Raw genomic sequence first — 20,923 nt, forward strand, 5'->3', positions numbered from 1 at the left:
ATATCAGTCTTCATTTGTCGTTCGCACGGAATAGACGCGTTGTCTACCTGTGCTAAACAGAAACCATCAACGTAAGAGTTGAGAGTTCTCTACGACTTGACTAACCTAAGATTATAACGCATGAATTACAATAATTAAATAATTTACTGTTGTTATTAGAAACAGTAATTGACCGAATTAGATAACAACTGTTGGCCTATATAAAAAAAAATACATATTTGCGTATTTTTCGAAAAATAGTGTTTTGTAAACGCATCTTTAGATTTATTTTTATTATTGTAACTCACTACAGTTACCGGTATTATTAACTTGCAAGAGAAATACGGTTTAGAGAGTGTTATATTAAGATAGTCGGTCGAATAAAGTACAGATTTCCCATTTCAAGGAGGACGAGGAAATAACGCGCATTTCGTTATTGCATTTTGTCATGTTCTATCTTATAAAAAAGAGATTTTTGCTTGCCGCAGATCAACATGCGTAATTATTACTAAATGACATACATTTATGTAATTATGCAATTTCCTCTTTTCCAGTACATAATTTTCATATTAGCCATCGTAGTTCGTTCGCGTTAAGAATCTTTCATTGCAATAATCGAGTCAAATCGTTGGACATAGCTGTAGCGTTCAATAGTATGCATTAATTTGGTCGCATTTGATTTAATGTATCAAATATATATATATATATATATATATATATATATATATATATACACATAAATATATATAGATACCCGCCAAGTAATCTCTCTTACTGTGACTATGTGAAAAACGTGACTACCTAGAGAAAAAGACAATTGATTAATTTATCGCATTCCGCAATTTCTTAAATACATCTGGATGGATTGGAACAGTTTCGTAATTTAAAAGAGTGCTGACGATTGATACGAAAATAATATATAATATGCATAAGCTTTTAGACCGGATAGAAGCGGCGTAATTTTTAGCATTTTCGGATGACTAAGAAATTTTTTTATCCACCTTTTGGGTGAACGTCTTATGTTGCGCTTGTAACAGTAACTATTTATTCTGACCGCTATATTGACTGCGCTTTGCAACTTGAACTTGCTAATCTACTAGTCTAACTTACGTTAGTTTTGTCTACGGATCTCATTCTTTATGCGAGCTCGTAGAGAAATCCCGAGCATAACTCTCTCTGTACCTCGTTGAGCAACTGCGAGCTTGCCAATGAGGCCCAAAGTCGGAGATAACGTGTAAGTGTCTAGTTTGGATTGCTTATTATTACTAAAATTGTTATTGTAATTGGAAGAGTCCTCCTGTTATTCGACAGTTTACGTCTTACGGCTGAAATAATGATGAAGGATAATAATCTGACGCGAACGAACTATAAATACAAACAGATACAGACTATAAATATGTTTAAACAATAAGCCGGGATAAGACATGGAAGTGAATGGTGGGAGGTGGATACTAACCAGGAGTAAAAGCGGTAGCGAGTCTGCTTGGCGACGGCGCGGCGCAGCGCGTCCAGGCCGCGCAGGACGCGACGCACAACACGCGCGCGCAGCCCGCCGCCGGCCGCGAAGAAGTCGCGCAGCGCCTCGCGCAGCCCCGCCTCCGACAGCGCGCGCCCCCAGTACTTGTCGCGCCGCACGCACACGCCCGTGCCCGCCATCCACATCTGCCAATACACACATATACATTGAAGTTTTATCATCATTATTTGCAGCCACTATTGAGCCTCCCACTTAAATGTCCAATAACACTGTTTGAAAGCGGTGCAGTCCAGCGTCCTCTGCCGAATTTAATAAGTTCATCAGTCCGCCTAGCACTAGGAGCTTCCTGCGCTGCAATTGATGGTCCGCGGCCTCAGTTCCAGAACTTTAAAGCCACAGCAGTTATCTGTTCTGCGGCCATGTGTCCATTATCACTTCAACTCACCAATCCGCTGAGCTGTATCGGTTACTCTCGTCCATCCATAGATATAAATGAATATACATACAACATCATCCTAACAAGGAATACGAAATAACGTATTAAGAGAACGTACACGTTACAATTGCAGAGATAAATTAAAATTTTGTTAGTGTGAATTAAAGACAACGTTCATTAGTCGATTCGATCTTTATATCAGTAGTCGATTAAGTCGAGGCCCGGCTGTTCGCATTCACATAACAAACTTAGATCCTAGATGCCGTTATATGTGTTTTACATATCGATATTTAGATACTTTGATTTTATTAATAAATGGAATTTAGACAAAGCGTCCCCGACTCTCTGTCAACTCCAATCCGCGGACACTGTCTACCACTAAGGCGAACTGAAAACGATACATAGCTTAAATATAAATTACATGACGTTAAGATGCCTTGAGACCATTTTGTATAACGCCTTAAATTATAGATATCGATATAAATTGATTAATGTGTTCAATTCGAACAATCGTCCTAAGCTACCTTATTATTTGTTATATGCTTATCAGATAAATACGAAAGTATCAGACAACAATACTGCAATGTTTTTGTAACAAAGCGCATTGACCTGCCATTTAAAAACACGTCCAACCTCACAGAACAGGAAACATACTTGAACTACGTTTATTTGCTTCCCCCGTTTTATTTACGTTTGATTATTTCCTGCTCTGTAGTCAGCGACCGAAACGTGAGTAAATTATTTAATGTATTCAAATCAAACACGTTCCAATGTATATCGATTTGACCTTATATACCTTAGTCAAGTTCAGTTTGCCCTTCCAGCAGATTACCAAGTTTCACGGTGAAGGTCTTTCCGCATTTAATCCTTTTAGTGACGTTAATACATCGCGACGGTACGGTAAATCCCCTTAATCAATTCAAAGTTGATTAATATTTTCAAGTAGAATTTAATAAATCTTTCAGCAGAACTGCTGTGTCCGTGATAATGTCCAAAACCTTGATCGATTACGATTAATCGATTCATGACATTATTTTTTTAAGCGATAAAAAGGAGTAATGTTTATGAATCAAACAAAAACGAACAAAACATTAACGATATTGCTATTATGAATAAGGAACGTTGCGGACTCTTCTTGGATAGATATTCATCGGGGAAATCCTCGTAATCGTTTGATCTGTTTGATTCTTGTTTGTATCTGATTAGCAAATCAGTGATCAACGAAAAAAAGTTAAAAAAAGTTACAAGGAGAGTTTTTAAAAATAATTTCCCATAAAAACTAAAATAATTAAAACACCCCCCCCCCCCTCTCCCTAGCTGCCGGACATTTGACACGAGTCAAAATTTTAAAATAAGTGTCAGTACGTAACCAAATAATTCGTGTATTAAAGTTTTGCAGCGTACGACATAAAGTGATTACACTGAAGCCTTCTTTTCAACAGTAGACTCTTCATTATTGAAGGCCATGTTTGTCTTGAGAAGCTTTGACGGAATAGATAACGAGTTCTTTCCATACCATCGTATCCTCTCCTCCGCTTTACCCGAAACAGTAATAATGAATCTAGTGCTTTGACATGATCAGACGAGCGGCTAGGGGATCGCTCACGAGGCCTTTTTCGATAATGATTGTGGTCGATTATATGTAGATGCATACCTGCATGCCACAAAGGCGCACGCCGAGCGTGGCTGAGGTGCTGGCTGCGCACTTGGCGATCTGCTTTGTTCGTTTCTCGGCGGTGGCGTCGTCGCCATGCTGCCGTGTGCCCATCTTCAAATCCAGCACGCACGGCCGCCGGTACGATGAAGTTATGTTCTCCATCATCAGGAAATCTAAACACAATCATGTCTTCACTATCATCATATCAGCCAATAGACGCCCATTGCAAAGCAAACGCCTCCCCAAGTATCACCGACCAGTCCTTACACTGCCGGCATCTAGCGACTTCCCACAACTTTAATTATGTCTTTGGTCCACCAATTGGGGCGCCTCCTACCCTCGCCGTGTCTACGGGTTTAATCGTGTTTTACACTCTATTGATTTAAATCATAGAAAAAATCATTATAAGTGTAAAGAGCTCGCAGTGTGCATTCTCAGCGTCATAATCATAATCATTTCAGTCGTAGCATTGCTAGTAACAAGCTTCCTCCAATGATTTCCAATAAGACCAGTTGGAAGCGCCCTGTATCACGACACAACCATAACGAGGTCGTCAGTCCATCTTGTGCATCAGACGTCCCATACTGCGCTAGCAGTGTTATATAATGGGTGTAAATATAAAGTAAGTTACATTAACACGACAAATTACAAAATTATATTAGATACAAACATACAAGAAAATGGTACTGATGCCAGTAACTGAATGCAGCAAGTGCTATTTATAATCTACGTGTATGGAAAAGCGAAAAGCACATAATGCTATAAAACATTGTCTGCTAGAAATAATATAGCATTTTTAACACCATTGAGCTTTTCGGAATTATTTAAATTGAAAATATCTTTTTTCAAGTATACTTTTACACGCAATTTCGAATCGTTAATTATTTATGATTAAGAATTTGAAACCAAAACATAAATTTTGTAGCAATTTTGTAGCATCATCATCATCATATCAGCCGATAGACTCTCACTGCAAGGCAGTGGCCTCCCCAAAGATCACCGCGATGACCGGCCTGGCACCGCCCATATCCAGCGACTTCCCGCGCCCAACTATGACGTCATTCCACCTTGTGGGAGCCCACCCACGCATCGTCGTCTACCGGCGGCTTGTGATCGCCACTCGAGAACATTTCGTTCCCAACGGCCGTCCGGTACTAGAGAGATACTGCTATGTCATTATTTTTTTAAGGCAAATAACATATGTACATTTATAACAAAGGTATAGTAATGCATAGAGCAACCTAAATTCTTACATTGTTTGTGTATTTAAATCACCTATTTAAATTGCAAATCATGTAAACCGTGTTAAGGAAACGTAGAAGTGATGTTAAGAACGTAATAAATGAATACTCACATTGTTTATTAGAATTGTCCATGTTCGCAATGCTCTTGAGCACTTCGCTCGCATTGCCATTTCGGTGAACTTTAAATCTGCAATGGGAAAAGTAGAGGCTGTAGTAGAGTGTCGTGAGTGACGGGCGACGCGAGAAACACAAGGAAGGCGCTAGTAAACAAATCTGCGAGTGTTAGAATCAAATGGTGCATCATTACCACGGCTCCGCGACGCCGGGGCGGGGGCGCGCAGAGAGAATTGGTCGTCGGCGCGTTAGTGGGTATAGTAAGGATCGTATGAAATAATGGCGTCGGCTCTCGTGTCTGAAATATGATAAAGGACACATGACAAGTGTCAGGAATGCGAGCGCGCCGCCGATCGCTGATACGCACTTGAACACGTCGTCGCGCTTGCGCTTGCCGCTCAGCGACTGCTTGCGGCCGTTCTCGTCGCGGAAACATGGAGAGTAGCGTTTGTCCAATTTCTGCCCATCAGTGTTAGATGCCTGCATCACGCCTGCAACAAACGGCCAAGCCATCACTCACTGTGTCCTCTCGGAACCTAAAGTCTAGCATATGTATTGTTTGCATTGTAATATTGGATCAAAAATATATTCTTTTAACTCAAATAATGCCATACGGGTGTGACACCCGGAGCTCGAGGCTGATGCTCGAGTCAGGAGATTTACACGAAATGAGCATTAGCTGAATGTTTTCTACGTTACAAATGTTTCAATATTTATCATTGGTGCAAATTCTAGCGTTAATTTTAGATGAAAAGTGACAAAATAACGTTTAACGTAATTTTAAAAAGGGTTTGTATATCTTTTGTAGCGTTTCTTGTTTGAGTCGTGTGAGAGAGTATCACTTTATATGTATGAATAATGCATATGCGTTTGTGTTCAAAATTATGTATGTATGAGTGTGTTGGTGTGCGGTGTGTGCGAGTTCGGATGGCGTGTGTGTAGGTTTAAGTAAAGGTTTACAAACCCAAAATGTAAAATTACCGCTAGGGCGCTATTAGAGGCGGTAGAGTGGTGCCGCCGGCGTCGCTCCGCTCGCCGCTGCGCCGGAGCCCTTGCGACAACAAGGAAACTAATATTGTGTTCCTCACCCTGGCCCGCAACCGCTCCCGCTTCCGCTCGCGCGCTCACACTGCCCACCGCCTAACTCAACACGGTTTACGCCCATAACGAGCCACTGGCGTTTCGTCAACTCGATCGAACTTTTACCAGTTTCGCAATACGTTTTAGCGATCTCTTCTAATTTTATCGTTACTTGGAATATGAATATTCGTTACATAATGGTAAAAGTTCCATATCTTACACTCAATGCACAATATATCTTTGTACATTTCTGAACTCAATTTATATGGTACCATGAATGAGCAGAATTTTCAAATGAACGGGATATTGGAGTTCACAATTTATATTGTGCATCTGCTTATTACATTGCGTGGAATCCTTTATAACGCGTAATTTGATTATTAGCGTTCCGCTCTAAAGGCAAAACAATAAAGGTTGGAGTATCACATTCGAATACCAACCGTATTACTAACATAATAAAATTCATATTTGTTCACAACGTCGTCATGCCTCGAAAACGTTTGAAATATTGTATGTGCTACTAACATTAAAAGCTTAACGTATACCTCACGAATACAAACACAGGTGCCTTAATATTTTCTTACAAAATAAAATACTTTCATTAACGGAACACTAATAAAGTATTAAACAAAAAAACTTTAATAAAATAGTACCTTGTAGCGGTTGCAAAACATTACCAACATATACTACGACATATGCGAACAAAATTCACATCTGTATCTTTAATGTGGTCGGGGCCTTTTGAATCCACACTCATGCATCTCTATCATACACAAATTGAAATGATGATCACGATATGATGACCAATAAGGAGGGCATTTGTTATTAAAACATGCTTTTTTTAGATAAGGCTTTTAATATGCTGCGTTTTAATATGAAAGTAGAAAAACGTATAACAGTATATTGTGGGAAAAGTAAACAAGGTTATTAAAACACGAAAGTAAACCTCCTTACTGCTCCGAATGCAAAAAACATCAAACAACAATTTGAACACGGTCAAATATCGCTAAGAGATAAGATAATATTGATAGAGATATAAATGAACAAAATAATACAATGCAATGAATGAAATGATGCATTCAGCGAATTTGTAAAAGCGTACCGAGCATAATGCTTAGTTGCTAGGAGAAAGCAAATATCGAGGCTCACCTTTGTACCGCGGTACGAAATTCTGGATGTCTTCGGGAATGTTCTGGTAGAAATGCAGTTCGCGGATGTTCAGCGGCTTGATCACCGTGCTGTCGTTCAGCACCAGCAGCCTGGTGTGCCCGCCCACCTGAGACAACATTCCGTGTTCAAAAACCCATATTTGATTAAATATTTAAACAAATGCTCCAACCTAAAGACAGAAAAATATTGTTAGAGTTTACAAGAGTTTACAATTAAAACAGATGGATTTATAAACTATTTTATTTATATTTTTTTAAATTAATGCATAAGAAAATTACACAGTAGTAGATTTTAAATATTTTCTTACATAGCGATTCTGAGTGCATCACTCGGAGAGATGGTACGATGGCCTTTTTATATCATCTCTTGTCTATTTCATATGACTTCGTTTTATATCCCAACATTGATGTATGTTAAAGAATAAAAAAATGAATTAATTAGACCAGTCATTGTGGCGAAATATAGATTGACATGAATGAACGAAATAAATAATTAAAATTATGGTAATTAGGTCGAATATATATATAACGAACCCCTTTGAAAAAAGTTGACAGCGCTCCACAGTTTAGTAATACAGTCCGCGGAAAACAACTGAACCTAAGGGGACGGTTTATTTTGAAAAAATAAACAAATTCTAATACCGGCTCTTGCTAGACAAACGTGCGAAGACACATTGGAATTAATAGCTAAGAATGCTATACTCTCTAAAGCATGGAAAAATAGATCGCGCTCACTACGAAGATATAACTTTATAAACTAACATATTAACCTCATACAGACTATAAATAATCATATATGGTGCATAGACGTGAACTCAAGGGATGGACAGGAATCACATGGACTTTTAACATGGTGTTGGAGGAGGAAGCTGCATCAGCTACACAGCACTACGAACAAATATCTCTATGTTTGAGCAACTAAAAATCACTACAAGGCTCTCTTTCGAGTATTTTGGACATACCCCAATCCCCCGATTTACACGGTACTTGTTTTACACGGTTTTCCCAAAAAGTTTTTTTTTTGGTTTTAATAACCGATTTTTTTTACCATCTCTCATAATGTTTCAAAGATCGAATGTAAATATTTCTGCTTCAAACATCGAATAGGCACAAATAACTTCGAGTGATAAAAGTGAATTCGAATCTTCGATTCCGAAAAAAAGTAATTTCTGACGGTGATTAAGGATAATAAAACAACTTAGGTTTTATTTTTTGTTCTTCTGTTAAATGTATTGTAATTAAATAAAAGAACAGTGTTTCCGTAATATATTAAATATTTTAACTTGTCAATGCATTTTATTTTTTGTGTACACCTAAAAATATTTTAAAAAAAATCACAACTGTTAAATAGCAAAATTATGCATTTTCTGCAGGTTTTTCGATTTACATGGTTTTGACTTGAAAATTTTTAATTTTCGATTTACACGTTTTTCTCAGGAACGCATATACCGTGTAAATCGGGAGATAGGTGTATTATTATGAGGCCGATATCTTATAGACATTGACGCGAAGACCTAATCATGGCAAAGTAAGAGATAATTGAGCATGTTTACATTGCCCAACAGTGGGTCTCGTCAGATCCGCAACACGCTTGACAACACTGTATACAATATAAATTGTCGGGATCTATGACGTGACACAGAAGCACACGTGTGACACACGACAGAAGCTAACGAGAGGGTGTCACCGTCAGATCCTTAGAATTGAAGGTAACGCCGCAAAAAGGGAAGAATTCAACATTAAACTTATACGTTGTACACTTAAATTTTCTATTGCAGTAATACCACGTGTCGAGGTTATGAAATAATAACAAAGAATTACGCTAACCACAACGTGACTGTGTTCACCACATAACTAATTATTACTGTAATGTTATGTACAGTAATAATTAGTTTTATCAAATATTACTGCCTCTTGCTATTGGTTCGACAACGATGAAAAAGCAAAGGTTTGACAACACATCATCTTGTATGAAATGTGACAAAACAACAGTTTATTATTAGAGTCATTTATACAGTAACAAACTAACTGCCTTTTTGCCGATTGACTCATGTCTAAGACCACTGTCACCAAACAACATACTTTACGCAATCCCCTCAAGCCGATTATAGCAATGTATTACGTAACGATTTCCTTGTTTTCATAGGCAACGTTATACGTAGTCGTAATTCTTGATATTTGAATAATAATTCATGGAATAATAAAGTAACTGGGCTAACAGACAAGCACAAGTATCTAACATCTACGTAAATGCGTAAACATATTCAGTGGAACAATATCGTGCCATATCACCTGTGCTATAAGCGAATGTTGCCAAACAATAAAATTACAAGTGTTTACAATACGACAATGTTTCCAGCGCTTTGTCCTCTTATCAAAGACAATATCCGATAAGAACATCCGACCGATTGTTGTTAAACCTTCGAAAATAATTACCAAATATCAATTTGAACATTTCGCGTAGTAAGTAAACTTGTAATTCATAAAAATCAATAGTTTACATAGTGTTTGTTATTGAAAATGGCTGTTTGACCGTTGGCATTGACAGCTTCGCCCGGTTTGAGCGCAGCGCAAAAGACGCTTAGCTTAGAGCTATTAACAGCAACTAAACACGAGTTCTATTGTTATGCTAGCAAAGTGCTGTGCACTTTGCCACATTTTCCTAAAGTGTATTACCACATTTCGATATTTATTAGATTATAAAGTAGTCACAGCTTAGGTAAATCCATCATTTGTAAAAATAAATACTGTTTGGAAGACAAACACTGTTACACTCTTTAGATAATCTTCATAGTGATTTGACGCAAGAGCATCCAAAACAAGTTATTAATAAAAATCAATTAGTAATTCATTTATATATATTTACTATTATAGGCCGAAAATTACATTAACCCCCGTTAAAATATCTGACATCTAAATGTAAAATAAATTTCTAGACTTAATGCAAAAACAGTCTGTTTTTACATAGTTCCAAACAAAAGTTCAAAGCAAAATAGCTTCACGAAGTAATTATTTTCATGAAACGTCTAATTTTTTTACGACTATAAAGAGAAGATTTTTTTATTTATATCTATATCCTTACCATAAGTACTTAAAGCAATGGTAAAAGACTGTGGTTTACTACTATAGGCCGCAGATAAGATACCTTTTATACTGCCTTAGACCTTGTGTCAGCTAAATAACATCAGCTCACAAACGGTGAAGGCGAACAATACAAGGTTAATATCATTTTCTTATCAAACAGTTATTTAATAACAAATTGTCATACATTCTTATAATTATGTAAAACATTTACGATTGAATAAGAAGTATTACATTGTTTTTATATTCTAGTCTTTCTTCTGATGTTATATGTTCAAATATTTATATTTGTAATATAAACAGTAACATTACTTATACGAGATTTCCACCTATGTACTGACTTATCTGAATATCTCTGGAACCATAAAGCAGAGGCTTCAAATTTGAAAAAAATATAACCGTTTTATATAAAATGCACCCGTAAAGAGCTTATCAACGATGCCAGAATTTTTAAAAACTAATAGCTTGCACTGCTTGTTAAAAATTATACATGATTGTATTATAGTGGGAACTAGCCGAAGGCGGCGAGGAATAGTTTTATCCTGAGTTATGTATAACATATATACATAATATATGATAAAGAAATGTATAGCTATTGATAGTTAGCCGTATTTACACAGGTACATAGATATTAATATTAAATACTAAAAATATGCAAATCACACACACATTTGCAGAAATTATAAATCGGGATGCGTTCACAGAACATACTCGCATTTTAAAAAGTAAAAATGAATACGGCCGTCTGAAGAGGTCTCCGTCTGCGGAACCGGTTAAAACGAAATATGTAAGCGATCGTCGTTATGGACCATTGTTGGGGATATTTTACAAAAGAAACATAAAAAATTAGCAACAGGTACTAAAAGTGAACACAATGGCGTCTGCATTCGAAACGGAACCACTTCAATAATATTTATGCATATTATTTTCAATCTCATTTCACCTCAATGATACGAGAGTTATCTAATGCAAATTCTTACGGCATGGGGGACTTTATTGAAGAAGAATCGCGAGACATAATTGCAAAAAAAACTTGCACTATGAAAAATATTCTGACATCAAACCCACTGGCATTATACTTATATTTGGCCGGGAGGCAAAACCGTAATGACGTATGACGATGGACGATAGACAAAACACTGAAGATACATTTTGACATTTTATAAATAACGACATTTTTTTCTAACATTAAAGTAAGTAAGGAGTCAAATATACTTTAAAAAATTACCTTAAGCAATAAAGGGTGCACGGTTACAGATATAGAAGCTTAAACAAACAAACAGATATAGAAGCTTTAAATGAGTAAATGATCATTTGTCCGTAAAAATCTGTCACACCTATTTTTAATCACCCTGAAATTCTATTGTATTGCTACAGGCAATTAATTTATGGCAGTATAGTCTGCAGAAACAGATGGTAAACAATAATTAATATACAGTAATTCGAATTTTTTTCTATATTATTCTTATTTATTATTTCAGAAACCTTTGATTTTATTAGCCCTTTAAATCTTGCACATCTATAATTAATCATCTTGTTAAACATTTTCAGCAATTTTATATGTGATGTCCGGCACCGAAGTCACACCACTTCGGCAATTTGTTTCGGTATATCTATCCGAAATAAAAAAGCTTACAACATATATTGATCTTTTTCCTCTAGATTGATTCGATTTTTAAAACGGACAGCACACAAGGCAGCACGTAAAGCACACATCACGTAAGCGCAGTGCAGTGCACTCGGCCCAGCGATCGTTACTACCCGCGCCGGTGTACAATAAAAAAAGCGAAGAGACCGGGTGCTTTGACCTGGCCTCGGGCTAACCTGCGAACGTCCAGTCCACACCACTTACGAACACTCACACCGTTCACAGTCCGCCCGACACGGGATCCGTCGAATAACAAAAACCCTTTTTAATAATTCATCACAGTTCAGCCGCTTTTATGTATTAGTTTTGTAGAAAATTGTACCAGAAAAAACTCGGTGATACACAGTTTTAAACTGGTTTAATATTAAGCGGTTCTACTTTAGATGAAATAAGATACTGTATTTTACAAGTTCTAAAATTAAGTTTCTTTTTAAATTTCTCGCCTTCTGTAAAATTCTATTAAAAGCAATCCTTTTACGTTCCATTAATTAATAATGCAGCATAATTTACTTATGTAGCAAGGAAACAGTAGAAATAATTAAAAAAAGATTCATTTATCGCTTATTTATCTCTTGTTTATTAATATGTATACAAGAAAAGACACTGATAATTTTTAGATTACCAATAGTTAAACTAAGTGTAAATGAAATTTTAAGGCGGTTAAATAATTATGTTTAAAGTAATTTTCAAGTTGCTACAAATTTGTGAAATTAAAAAGACTGAATCCAGTACATAAAAAAATCAGTAAAGTGTTCTAATTTAGAATTTCTTTTAATAAACATATTAAAATTATATATTTCTTTTAATAATATATTTAAACAGGCCAGCCCTAAAAACCTATAGTGTCACGAAATTATATAATATAATCATATAACAACATTATTTCGAATAAGTGGAGTTTTCTCAGCAGAAGGTATTTATAACATTTTCACATAAATATATCTTTTCATATTCCAGATGCTGTGTGACCTAGAGTACTAACAATCAACCTATTTACGTCCTCTGACGCACGCTGAAAATTGCGAATTTTGTTATAGTTTTCAATTTAACTTAAACGACAGAAAAACTACATAGTACAAATAAGTCAATGCATTTCTATATTCTATTATAAATGAAAATTAGAAACTTTACCCTGTGACGCTCAAATTTTAATTTTTGCGTGCAGTTCTTATCTGCCTTAACTAATTTTAGTGACTTTATTCAAAAATTGTAACTTGAAGTTTAAGTGGTTCAATAATAGCAATAATTTTTTATTTATTTAAAATTTTATTAAGCCGTCAATTTCTAAAAAAATTAGATCACTTTATATTACAACATAATGAATAAAAAAAACTATTTCGACTGTCAGATCGTAATGGATGGAATATAAAAAAATAATGAATAGAGAATAATTGTTTTTTTATAAACTATACTTGACATGTAACGATTATAAGGAATATATCACGTAGTTGAACTAAATGCAACGAAAATTTCAGGCATAATCCCACGCAACTGGCTCACCTCGACGCGGGTAACTAAAATGGCGCCATCCTTGACGAGTTCATGATATTTTACGTGCGTTTGTTAAAAAGAACGCAGACAACAGATTGACGTGTGCATTGAAAATAATAACCACTATCAATACTAAATGTTTAAAATAATTTCGCTTGCTTGCGCTAAAAGTTGTTCAAAATATCGCAATGAAGTACGCACCTATACCTATTATTTTCTTTTTATTGGTAGAAACGTTAGTATAATAATACTCACATTATGTTCTTCCCATCGAAATTAAAGACGAGAGTGTGCACTAAACAGATTTCTTCGAACATAACTTACCCTATTTGTTGCTGTATACTGCGAGATTGAAACAGAAATAAAAAAACTCGTGGAAGAATCAAGGTCACTGACGTAGCTCGAATAATTGCTCGTCTAAATAGGCAAGACACGTCGCCCGTGCAACTGACGACGAGCCGTGGTTAGGTCCTATACTTGGTAGATCAACCACATAGTCTCGGTCGCGGGAAGTCTGTGCATGCGGACAGTGCAAGACCGGTAATTGTCTTGATCTTTAGGAGATGCTTATGTTTTGGAAAAGGCGTCTATCGGTTGATATTACGCAGTAGTTACGCCATGGAGTCGCAAATAAATGGAAAGGAGAACTTCGGTCTATTTTGGAGTTACAGGTGTTTTGCGTCTACTTTTTGTAGACGGTCTTCTCCAAAAAAATTAGTCTTGTTAAATATTTTAGATCCACGCGGAGCAAGATCAATGTTCAAAAACAAATTATAAAGTAAAAAAAACTATGTATATATACTCTATATTATATTTATCTCGTAAGCCATACGGCTGATTTTCAACGTTGTTAACTTAGCCGTCATGAAGTAAGCGGCGTGCGGGGACTTCCCGCTTAGATTCTTTAATTGCAGTATAGCAAGCATGATGAGGAATTTATTGACGAGAGTAAGATGCGAACTGACCTTGCACGGGGATCATAGTGAAATAAGAAACCATGGATTATGGAAAACTGTTATGACATGCGTTCCCGACAGTGTAAACAGAAATATCCAAGATAGATAGCTGTAACGACCGATAAAAGTGAGGTCCATAGATGTCAAGGAAGAAAGAAAGATGAGCCACCTACCTGGTTATGCAGGGGAAGCACGTCGACCTCATGTCCGTCGTCGGGCGAGAGCGTGTGCGCAGCGGAGGGCGGCTGGGGGCGTTTGCGGTCCACGGCACGCCGCTCTGGCTCGCCCATGCCCCAGCCGAGAGAGTACACCATCACTTCAGCCGAGCCACCGCCGCCGCTGTCCACCTGCGCACAAGTACGATTATATATGATAAATTAATCATGAGACACTGCATAAAAAGTCAAGTATTAATAAGTCACCAACACTCGATTGACTATGATTTTTTTAAAACATCTCTAAAGATGTTTGTGACATACATATTAGTGTCTATCAGTTTTATACAGGATGAGGCATAAATAGTTCACTTTTGTTTTTAAATAACTTACAACTAAAACTTCAAAAGTGTACAAGTGAATGTTTTACCCACTTAAATAAGCAGGTGCATCTGCATTTTTAATTCTTTTAACGCTATACGGCATCTGCTTCTGGTGTGCATTTCTAAATAAATATTAAATAGCACAATGATTAAAACTCCTTGACTTAGTTCCAGTACCACGGGGCACTAGTCACACATATAACACCAAAACGGAGTTCGTATGATGCATGTTTACCAGAAAAGTCATATGGAAGAGAGGTGACGTTGCGGGGCCACCAAGAAAATGAAATTTGTCGCCTAGTGATTTTTAATGATGGAAACAGTAGACGTCTACTGTAACTCACATAAATAATTATTCTGTTTAAAACAACTGTGAAAAATCGAGGTGATTATAATAATTGTGTAGTAGTAAACTGGCAGACGTAATTATAAAAAAAACGCTATACGATAATGAAATCGTTTAGAAAAATATTCCCGCAGATCTTAAGGAATCCAAAGTACATATTATCAAGAGAAGTAAATTTTCAAAAAGTAGATTACGTTTTTTTTTTGGTTTAATTTAAAAAAAATATTCGTTACAGCGAATTTTTTTGGTTATTTTTAAAAGTAGCACTTTAACAGTAAAACTTTATGATCGCCAGTCCTACTAATATTATATAAATTGTTTTATACTAATTTATAAGGATTATTTTATTTCTCAATATATGTATCAATCTTTCAATAGTGGCAACACAGTCCGGACGCTGTGAGCGGTATTTGGATATATCTTCGAAGGCCAGCGAGCGTACAATAACCTTCGCAGATTCCCGTTGGGCAATGTACGTACGGTGTGAACAGACCATAACGAAGATATCGAGTAAGTTGAAGCTCATAAGCGCCAGTTTAAATGTATAACAAAAGATTTTTATTACTAAATTCAATGAACTTTCCTCCTTTTATATAATTATTTTTATAAGTAATGTTTTTAAAAAAATTATCTTCGTATCCGAAGTTATCAGTTTTGCAAATGTATCCCAATGTAAGTCCTTGTTAAGGACAACCGACTTGGTGGGCGTTAGATGTCAGCCGCTTCGAGCCTGTCCTATTGGAAATCTACAAGAGAGGCAGTCTAGCAGTGCACATCCTGCAGTTGAAATGATGAGTATGATGATCCCAAAATTAGCCTAACTATTGGTCAGCATGAGGCTTTTTTAATGGACCGAACTGTCATTGCACAGCAGGCGCCTAGACTAAGACCCGATGCTCGAAGACTGCCGGGGAAACTTTGGATCGAGCCACTACATTGAAAGGTCGAGCAGTTATATCTATCGCTTCGATAGGCGCTACATTGAGTGAGTAGGCTCAGGGGATCTAGGGGACCACCGCTTGGGCTATCACTCTCCGATATACTTCGAGAATGCTTGTTATTTTTTCTATATTTGTTCCGATTTATTTCACTGTATGTGAGCAGTATCAAAATACTGTTTCAAAAATAAAGTAAATGTGTATTTTAACAAACGGCGCGACAGAAACCATTAACCTACGCTTAAAAATTTTTTACATTAAATATTGTTAGACATTTGGATTAATGTTTAAATTTAAAATATTTTAAGAGGCGTAAAATTTATATTTTATGAATTTCAACATGCAACTGTAAATTTGTCATCTGTCAGCTGTCCGGACTATTTGAGAAACTGCTCAGAAATCTGCGTGACACGTGGAACGTGCGTTATTTCTTTAATTTCTCTCGCGACGAAAATAAACATTTTGTTATAAATTGTAATTGTACAAGCTTTATAGGGGTGATTGTACAGCGCATTTAATCTATCAATTAATATGAGGCAAACTATCGTAAAACAATGGATACAGAAATAAAAAGGCGTTTTTAAAATTCGAGTTACCGCATATAAGATAAAATATTTGTTTACTATCTGTCCCTGCAGACTGTACTGCCTTAAGTGACTGGCCTAACCCATTTCAATAGAAAAAATATATACATTTTAGAGTGACACTTTATACATTTCCAATAAGTGTAAAATTTTTTAAGCATCTTTGATGACAAATCATCTATACATTTACCCCTTTTAAATCGACTAAACTTGTAACTAATCATCCCGTATATACTTTCTAATATAGGTCAAAGAAAACAAACGCAATTCTTATCTACTTCCTTATATCAAAAGCCCGCGTTCCGTGTGCAATGTACACGGAACCACTTTATTTAATTACATAAGTGTTTTATAATCCTTAAAATTTTGGGTATTTATAAGAAGATTTTTTTTAGAAAACACCGTTCACCTGTCCTATTAACTTTATTTGTTTAAATTTAATCTTTAAAATAAATATTTATTGATAAACATGCAGTGGTTTAATTCTAGTTCGTGTTTTATATGCACAGCTTTTGACGAGATGATATCTGTAGTAAATAGCAGGCAAATTATAAATCGTTAAGCTGAAACTGACATTGACCGATAAACGATTTCTACAGTTGTTGAGTTGGACATGAATTCGCAAGGCACTATGATATTTTTTACTTTGTTTGAGCATCTCAAACTAATGCAGAAGTAGTAAAAGTACTTTTATTTTACGATATCTCATACTACATAGTCAAAATAATTTTATAATATGGAGAAATAAGGTAATCTGTTGTATAATTTCCTATTTTGTTCATACAAAATATTTTAAAAAGCGTCTTTACTAGGTTAAAATAGTGCTACCGTAATTACTGTACCGCGCCTTAAGTACGGGCAGTGAGTCGCAGTAGAATATCGGTCGTTCCGATTCATCAGTCTGACACCCCCCCTAAGCTTTTTACTGAAAACAACACACTACATTTATGTAGTGTAATTAATAAATATACCTTTTAACAATATACATATTCAATTTTAATTATTTCGACGACAGCAAATGACATGCCACGTGACGTCATTCATATGAATAGTATTAATGATATTTCTCTTGAACAATGGAGAAGCGATAAATAGTGATATAAGTATCATTTGACATAATTTTGTTAGGTGTCACACCAGATAGAACAAGGCAACGACTATTATCGACTATATCATTAAGACTATGTAGACGTAAAATAACAATGTAAAGTTATGTACAATAATTTAAAGATACTATGTGACCAATAAATAAACAAAATATCGGAGGTGATGCCCTCTAGCAGGCGCTAGATCTTTTCATAAAGGCGATCCAAAAACAAAAGGGTGCGCTCTATGACACTAAATGTCTAACATATTCATGATATTATTGTGTTGTAAATACAGGGTGATTGGTTATAGGAGTAAACACTTTAAAGTGATGAATGTATACCTCAAATGCTGACAATTAATGTATGGTACTCTCTATAGAAAAATCATTAGTTTCAGAAATAATAAATAACGTAATAATACAATATTAAGAACTTACTATATATTACTTATGGCGTACTTTTTACTGCCAGAAGTTCTTGCCCTATCTCATTCTTATAGAATATCAAAGTGCCCACTTTATGTACGGATGGATGAAAATAGTTTTAATACTATTTAATTTTGACTATAGAGCTATACAGTAGTATTTTACGCCTTATGCCAATCAGCAGTGTACGCAAAACTACCTCGTTGCAGTTTCTAGAAACAAATGCATAGACTAAGCAGCAGATAACGCTTCTCAGTTATTAGATATTATTATTGCATATAGTAAACATTATAAGAATTATACCGACTTCCGACGCTCTCGGAACTTTTATCTCATAATAATACGTTGGCTATGGTTAAAACATGGGACGAAAGCAACGACATTCCTAACTCACGAGAGCCTCAAGAGAGCACAAAGACCAGTTTTCGAAGTATGGCGTCAAAACGATAAAATAAAAAAGCATTTTAAAAATTCTGATATATTAAAATTAATTATGGTTGCTTCTTTTGTCCTGTGGACTTTGTATTGCCTGTAGTTATTGACCTGTCGCATTGCAATACAGGTTGATTGAAAATAGGTGTAAATGCTTTTTGTTGACAAACGAGCTCTATATTCACTTTTAAAGTTATAATATAATAATCAATCATCTTGTAAAATACATTGGGAACCTACGCACTAACATTAAAATATATTTGCAAATCCAATGCGTTTTACGCAATGTATTTAAGATATATAGCACAGATAAACTCTATAGGTTTTAAGAAAACTGTGCCACGTCAGATTTCCTTACAATTACGAAAGTAAACTGCACGTGGTGCGTAGTTAGACCACTACGCACATTTCTCGTATTCCGCATACGTCACCAGCTAAACAAAGAAACCGTTGAAATTCATTACATTATTACACTCGATAAGTAGGTATACAATGAGATTAACATTACAAAATGTACAACGTTTATTTTATTATCAATTTCTTTTAAAATAACATATGTTTTACTATGTACTACATTAATATAAACCTTTAAAAGGATTATGCTAATGTAAATTGAAATGATACGAAGGACTTTCGCTTTTTTGGATAGCTCTATATCCGCCGTTTCAGCCCATAGAAGTCTATGGCAAGGTATATAGGGGAGATATACCATAATCGCCACTTTCGGAAGAGAGTTGGCACAGTGTGGTATTATGGTACGCAGAGCATGCTGCTGACCATCCTCTGAAAACTTGTTTATGAGCAGTGACAATCCTTTATAAGCAATACACAAACTACGACACGATTCTGATACGTACACAGGTGTGCAAATAAATAATGTCACTTAAATATTAATATGAATGATTAAATTAAAAGCAATAAATAAATATCTATGTCTATTTCGTAACTAAAAACTTTTTAAATCAAACAAATGCTACTTTTTAAAAACAAAACTAAAACTTGATTTATTGCAAATTTTGTGTCACGACTGTCTCTCACGCCTTCGTTCGCTAAAGAATCGTCCAAGGTCACTTTCTCCTACCGTCGACCTGAATCTATCAATTTTGTCTTAAATGTCAACAATTCATGAACTTTTCGTTCTTTTCGTAATGAAAATAGTTAACTTGTGTGATTTCATTTAAAAAAATATAGCGGAATACGAATCAAAATAAATAAAAATTAATCGTTGAAATGTAGCTAAAACTCGGGAACGGCTCCACTAATCCAACTGTTTTTTTAATCATTTCAATCTTCTCCAAAGTAAATAAAAACAAGCAAAACGAAAAAAGACATGTAACGATGTAATAAATTGTATCTTGGTACCATAAAGCATTAAAATGAAAATAGTCTATCTAGCAGTGTAGTTAAAAGAAAACTTTTTTTGAAACGATCTATTTTCCTTTTGAAATCAACAAATAATTAATCATTGAAATACAATTCATTAATTTACTTTTATACAAAGTGGACAGACAAAGTTAATGTCTTCGGAATCTACGGGGACGCCTGTCCAGTGGAGGATGTCCTACGACTAAAATAATGAGGCGATGTGTTGTTATCACGTACGTATTACCCTACAGAATGGAGACGTCATATAGCCCGCCTCGATCAATTGCAAACGGGTATAGTTATTATTTAAACTGCTACATCATCTACACAAAACAATTCACTTGAATACATTTTTAAATAGAATGTCATATCATATTTTCGGCCACTAAACATTTTAAAACAATAGATACATCAAGATATTTTACTTTAATCAGTAAAACAATGACTAATGTCTGGTGTATACCGCCTTGTAGAGATAAGAGTAGGAAAATTTGTACACCAGTCCACTCAGAGGTATTTTCAAAACAAGAACGTTGAAAATACTTAGCATTAAATAATAGCGCAAATAGCTAAAGAAAATCTAAATAAAACCTATTCATATGAGATTTTCACCTACGTCTCTTAACGATATCTCTGAAAGTCTCCCTAAAGAGGAATATTCCTTACGCCGAGAAGTCCACTAAGAACATATTTACGAATTACCACCCGGCGTTAGAAGCGGGATTCGTTAGAAAAGTGCTAATTTTCTAACTATGGCTCATGTACGATATACTCATATGCAAATTACATTAACATAAGGCAGACAGCTAGTACATATGGTCGTCGTCATTACAGCCCATAGATGCCTAAAGAAATCTATGGGGAATATACCATAA

General features: G+C 35.5%; 1 protein-coding gene across 6 annotated transcripts in view; it reads right to left on the minus strand.

Annotated features, from left to right (window-relative positions):
- Ip6k (Inositol hexakisphosphate kinase) overlaps nucleotides 1–20,923 on the minus strand; it is a 64,331-nt gene that overhangs the window by 2,713 nt on the left and 40,695 nt on the right. For 4 of the 6 annotated variants that reach the window (XM_068777207.1, XM_068777211.1, XM_068777206.1 and 1 more), the window contains 6 exons: nucleotides 14,506–14,679; nucleotides 7,137–7,263; nucleotides 5,275–5,398; nucleotides 4,904–4,980; nucleotides 3,547–3,722; nucleotides 1,436–1,641 (listed from right to left, as the gene is read on the minus strand). In XM_068777207.1, coding sequence (XP_068633308.1) covers nucleotides 1,436–1,641; nucleotides 3,547–3,722; nucleotides 4,904–4,980; nucleotides 5,275–5,398; nucleotides 7,137–7,263; nucleotides 14,506–14,646 — 851 coding nt within the window. In that variant the 5' untranslated portion in view covers nucleotides 14,647–14,679. Of the gene's footprint in view, nucleotides 1–1,435; nucleotides 1,642–3,546; nucleotides 3,723–4,903; nucleotides 4,981–5,274; nucleotides 5,399–5,871; nucleotides 5,962–7,136; nucleotides 7,264–14,505; nucleotides 14,680–20,923 lie in introns of those variants that run through there. The other 2 variants (XM_068777209.1, XM_068777210.1) reach the window with 2 other exon arrangements.

Source organism: Battus philenor, unplaced genomic scaffold (genome assembly GCF_028537555.1).
Source record: "Battus philenor isolate CCGP_79_NKW_IND1 unplaced genomic scaffold, ilBatPhil1.0.hap1 SCAF_13, whole genome shotgun sequence".
NCBI lineage: Eukaryota > Metazoa > Arthropoda > Insecta > Lepidoptera > Papilionidae > Battus > Battus philenor.